Below are 5,458 nucleotides of genomic sequence, written 5' to 3' on the forward strand. Positions count from 1 at the left end.
AGCTTCAAGAGAAGACCAAATTGGGTTTCAGGACGGCCATCAAAAGTACATTTTATTACATACAAAAGTAAAGGTCAATATCATTTCCAGGCAGCTCTAATTGAAGGGTTTAAAGCAGGCCCTCCAAACCTTACCCTTGCCCATACCTCACAAGGGATACAAAGCGAAAAGACGCAAACGTGCTGTGTAAAGACTACCAAAAGGATTCAAAAGTAAGACCGCAATGTAAAGCCGCCAAGTTTGGAACACATTTAAACTTCTAACCAAATCTTTGTATTACAGATTCTTGTACAGAATTACAAGACCTACTAATTCTTCATCATTACTACAAAATTGTATACAGAAAAGGCCCATGATCTGCAGCAACTTCAGAAACACCAAGATAAAGGAGTGAAAGCTCAATCCACGTTTTCAGTGAAAGAACGGCACAGCAGTTTCCCACGGAGAGACAATCTTGCAGAGGCAAACTGTAAAAACAATCAGTACATTAGATCCAGCAACACAACCAAAAAATTGCAACAAATAGCAAGCTGATAATATAATAGAATGGCATAAGTGGCGGCAATTTTCACCAGCTCATGCACTAGATCTGACAAAGCGCTTCAGCTTACTTAACCAAACACCTCATATTGCCTTGAAAATATATCTGAACTACAAGCTAGTGTCTTTGATTTGGACGCTTCAAGCATGGCAATGAGGTTGCCATATTCTCAAGAAATGTTCAGCCAGAAGAATCAGGCTTCGAGTTTTTCCCTGGAAGATCACACCACGAAGTTGGTATGATAATTCATGCTAGTAATGGCAACAGAATAACAAGAAAAAACCATACAATTACTGCACTGATAACTGGAAACCTTGTTTCAAAAGAGGGTATCATAAGCGCTTTGATAGCTAAATAACTAAACCTTTACCTTCTGTTTTGATGACGAGCTTATCGGCAAGCATGAATGAGAGGTCGTGTAGTTGAGCTAATAAAGATCCAACAATCTTGTTTGTTTTTCCCACAGATGGTGATGCTTTCCGCTCCGTTCCAAAATCGTCATTCATTGCTGTCATTGTTAAGTGGGAATCTCCTACAGCATCATAACTATCCACCACAACCGACTATTTAAACACATTTATTTCATAGATAAGATAGCCTAAAACAGAATCACCAGCTTTGCATACCTGTTATCGTCAACCGTAGGTGTTCTCATCTGTCCAAGTGAGGAAAGACCATGCTCATTTGGTAAGGAGGGGCCAAGCAGGTCTATTCCGTTCAGCTCTGCCACCGAGTTCCCTTCACTAGAAGGATTCACAGACTGACTCTCACTAGTTCCAGACAGTGTGGGGAATGGCACGCTTTGCTGCCACGCTGATCCAAAAAACAAACCATCCATGTCCATCCTTCTCTGAATATCTGTTTCAAAATGCCCCGCTGGTGAAAACAAGGCCGTATCAGGGTTCTCCATATGTACTTGCAGGCCAAAGAGATCTCCATTGTACCCTGACACTACCCAATCATTATTCCCTTGATTCCTCCCATTTTCTGCAGCATTCAGTTCTCTTTCGCTGAGAGAATTGCCAAAAAGGTCGTCAAAATTTCCAAGTGTACTGGGCTGCACAGCGACCTGAGGTCCAAAGGTAAAGGAAGAGGCAGTTGACACTTCAGCTGCTGGTGAAGCACTTTGAAAGTCACCCTCCCAAGAAGAGAATGGGTCATCATCTTCCTCCACACCATCTAGTTTGTCCACTGTGTTTTCTTGACTGTACTCCAAGCCGTTATTAAACACCTCTCGTGTGCTTGCTGTCAAATCATAGCCATCTGGAATGATAGACTCGCTTAAAGGATCCCAAAAGTCTTTGAGAACGTGTATGCCTGAGGTTTCCACAGGTGTTGAAAGATTATCTGTGATTATCGCAGGTTTTGCCAGAGTTGGCTCCTGTGGCTTAATTTGACTTGTGAAAAAGTCCTCCAAGGAAATTCCCTCTAATTTTGCACTGTAATCAAGAATGCTGTCACGTTTTTCCCCATGTTCAATTGCAAGACTCGTAGTCTCTGCTGGTGTTACTAACCTCAAACCCACAGATGTACTGGTGGTGGGTGCAGGGGTTAAAATAGTCATTTCATTAGATTCTGGTTCCTTGTCTGACTTTCCTTGCTCTGAAGAAAAATCGCAATGCAACAATGCTCTCTGTCCGCCGCCTGACACTGGCGGTGAGGGAAAATTTGGAACACTCATGTTATTGGCAGAATCGAACTCCAATTCTGAAGACGACTCCTCGGCCTCTCTTAGATCAGTCTCCTGTCAACTTTCACCCATAATATGCATCTTAGTTCACCAAAAAAAAAACCATTTTATATGCTTTCAAGTCCTAATATCATTAACCATCACATCCAAAATCTACAAGTTCACCAAGGAAAGCACCATCTAATAAAATGGATGATATGATAAAACCTCAGTTGATTTATGGACCATATTCTCCCAAAAGTGGAAGGCACATTGGTGGAGAACATTGTCACACTCTAGGAGAGTAAGTTCCAGCCCTAATGCATTGCATCGTGCGGCAATCAATGTATTGCCTTGGATGCCATGATCCATATGTACGAGCTACTCAGAATGGGGGATTATGTTCATTACACATTTGGAATCGTTTGAAGCCAGTAGAGTACTGGATGAGAACCACAAAGTTGGTCCCATACATATGTGCTGCTGTACCTACATAAGTACCAACTGTATTTGTTTTATTTGCAAAAGTACGTACTGTACCTGCAAATGAATCAGTTCGATTGTAACAGATGTATCTGGTTTTGGGCTGTGAGCGGACCTGTGGTACCTGTTGTTCTGCACATATCCAGTTGAAGGCCTGTATTTGTCGGGACAATCCGTACCTACAACAAGTAGAGACTTCTATATATGCAGTATTGTGCAGAAAGATCATGGTATTTCGATGCTTTGCTTTTAAATTTGTTGGAGATCGTAGTCCTTTTAACTCCTGGATTTGTATATGGATAATCTGGCTTGGAAAGCTCTCAAAGCTTGTACTTGACAATTATATGCCACATGCATCCCGCACTTGGATGCCACATGGACATGGACAGGTTGCGGACCTGAGGTTGGCCACCAAGCATTTTGTGAGCCACCAAGGGTGAGTCAATTGTGTCTTGCATGTCCCGCACACAGTCTAGTCGTGCCTGTCAGGCATCGTCATTGTAACCCACTCACAGTAAGATATGATGTGCAAGGTAACTGGACACTTTAGACTATCGTGGGATGTCCCAAGCAACCCCAATCAAATATATCGTCGTGTACAGGCCAAATGTTATGTGTGAACCCTAAGTCCCACAAACTAGCAGCAGCAGGGGAATACATATACATATATATATATATATATATATATATATATATATATATATATATATATATATATATATATATATATATATATATATATATATATAGTGTGTACACTATATATGCTCGATCACTCCCTAGGTGGTGTAGCAGATGTTTCCATCTTGCTTTTCTACCATGCTGTGCCACACTCTCTCTCTCTCCCCCCTCTTTTATTCAGCATTGAGACCACCTTATGGAGGTATTTGCTCCACTCCTTGTATCTGCACAACATGCCATTGTCCGGGTCTCATAGTCTCAACAGATGATACCATGATCTATCGATCGATATGTCTATCCCTCTCTGAGCACTTCACACATTGGACTCTTTCTCAATAGATCTGCTGTTCAAGATCCATTAGCCATCATATGTGGTCCGGTTTCTTAAATCTAAGGTTTCTTGTGCATAATTTCTCACATGCGCTTCTAGGGTTTCTTTTGCAGATAAAAAATCTAGTTTTTAGTGCAGCTGAGAAAAAACGCTGGCTTGGCTATGATGTTAAAAGATGTCATTCTATCTCTGTATCAGGGTCCTAGCTGAGAGATCCCCAGTTCGCACTCCATCCCTTGGGCTTCTGAGCCCACAATTTTAGGTTACCCAATTTGGCCATGAGGTTGAATGAATTCACCTCCTCTCTCTCTCTCTCTCTCTCTCTCTCTCTCTCTCTCTCTCTCTCTCTCTCTCTCATCCAGAACCATCCCTTTCCACAAACGTTAAGGGCAGATTCGTTTAAGAAACATGCAGGAGATGAGTTATAGAAATGGGGGGAAGAGGGATACATACCAGGCCGTCGATGTGGAGGGCGTCGAGGAGGCGGCGGTAGGCGATGGAAGAAGGGAAGGAAGGGGGCGGAGGTTGCACGAGCATGGCAGCGCAGGCGAGGCAGAGGACGGAACGAGGGCCGAGCGGGAGTGTGGCGCGGCAGTTGGGGCACCGCGGGGCGTCCGAAGGGCCGAGATGGGCCAGGAGATCCGTAAGAGGGAGCGGCGCAGGGCCAGGCTGCCGACATCCCTTTGAAAGGGACGAGGAGAAGGAGGCGGCAAGTGCAGATCGCGTCGCTCGCTCCAGGCGTGCTCCAATCTCTGACTCGCTGGGCGCTTCCATCGCTGAGATCTCTCTCGAAAGGAGGCACAAAGGAAGATCAAGCTTTGGCCAGGGCCAACGTGCCAACGAGGCAAACCTAAAAAATAAGAGTTTACAAGGCTGAGTAAAGGATGGGTGTTGAACCACTAAACATCTCTAGGAGTTATAGGACTTGTCACATCAAATATGAGTGCCAAATTTTGTTGCACATTAATTAATTAATAATGGAGAGAATGGATGACCTTAGGTGTTGAGTGTTGAACATCACGTCCTTAGGTTTGAGAGGTATATGGATGTGATGCTCTAGAGTCTTCTATTCTAGGGTTGCGTATTCCTTCCTCTCTATATTCAAATCTCTTTCTCTTTCTCTTCACCGAAGAGAAACTTTCTCTTCACCGAAGAGAAAGTGTCGCCCTTCGATTGTTGGTCTCTCACGCGATTGTTGTGTCTCGCTTCAACTGTGGTGAGAACATTGCCTCTCTCTTCGACTGTGGTGCTTGTTTCTTCACAAGGGACAAAAGTCGTCTCTCTCTCTCTCTCTCTCTCTCTCTCTCTCTCTCTCTCTCTCTCTCTCTCTCTCTCTCTCTCTCTCTCTCTCTTCGTCTGTATCGCAAGCAAGCTCCTAGCCTATCTCTCTGCTACGCGAGCTCCAGACCTTAGCGTTCAATGCAAGGCAACACCTGAACCTTAGTATATGCTAAGGTTCAGGTATTAATTTATTAATGCTCAATGGGCATTAATAAATTAATGTCTACGTAGCCTGAATATGTCTATCTGGAAACTTGTTTTGGGTCATGTTTTGTACCTAGAACTTCATTTTTCATCATCTAGGGGTGCAAACTGCAATGAGCTTTACACTTATAAATAGTTTTGTATGAATTTTACAAAAAAAAGTTTAAGTTGAGCTTTGTCATCACTAGGAGGCAGTGGCCTCATGCATGACTACCAGATTGTGAAGTACCTAGTCTAAGGGACTGAGAACCAAGCAAATGCCTATTTG

At 43.4% G+C, this 5,458-nt stretch overlaps 1 protein-coding gene across 2 annotated transcripts; it reads right to left on the bottom strand.

The window, feature by feature from the left end:
* Window positions 1-250: 250 nt before the first annotated feature.
* LOC147629238 (uncharacterized) lies at window positions 251-4,567 on the bottom strand. Of its 2 annotated transcripts, none has more exons than XM_086812493.1 (5): window positions 4,159-4,567; window positions 1,168-2,285; window positions 912-1,087; window positions 573-753; window positions 251-467 (listed from the first exon to the last, which is right to left on the bottom strand). In XM_086812493.1, exons 1-4 carry the CDS (start codon window positions 4,477-4,479, stop codon window positions 722-724), a joined length of 1,647 nt encoding a protein of 548 aa, XP_086668619.1. In that variant the 5' UTR covers window positions 4,480-4,567; the 3' UTR covers window positions 251-467; window positions 573-721. The 2 variants fall into 2 exon arrangements, with proteins under 2 accessions (XP_086668619.1, XP_086668620.1); XM_086812494.1 differs by having other exon boundaries at window positions 612-753; window positions 4,159-4,563.
* Between the last annotated feature and the right edge of the window lie 891 nt (window positions 4,568-5,458).

Source organism: Cibotium barometz, chromosome 18 (genome assembly GCF_041138505.1).
Source record: "Cibotium barometz isolate CiBa-2024 chromosome 18, ASM4113850v1, whole genome shotgun sequence".
Classification (NCBI taxonomy): domain Eukaryota; kingdom Viridiplantae; phylum Streptophyta; class Polypodiopsida; order Cyatheales; family Cibotiaceae; genus Cibotium; species Cibotium barometz.

What these genes read in the sequence shown, in the direction of transcription:
- LOC147629238 (XM_086812493.1), bottom strand. Translation starts at nt 4,479, where the DNA reads ATGGAAGCGCCCAGCGAGTCAGAGATTGGAGCACGCCTGGAGCGAGCG. An exon ending in CCCTCCACATCGACGGCCTG is followed by an intron (nt 2,286 to 4,158) that starts GTATGTATCCCT and finishes GAAAGTTGACAG; the next exon opens with GAGACTGATCTAAGAGAGGC. An exon ending in GCTCGTCATCAAAACAGAAG is followed by an intron (nt 754 to 911) that starts GTAAAGGTTTAG and finishes GTGATCTTCCAG; the next exon opens with GGAAAAACTCGAAGCCTGAT.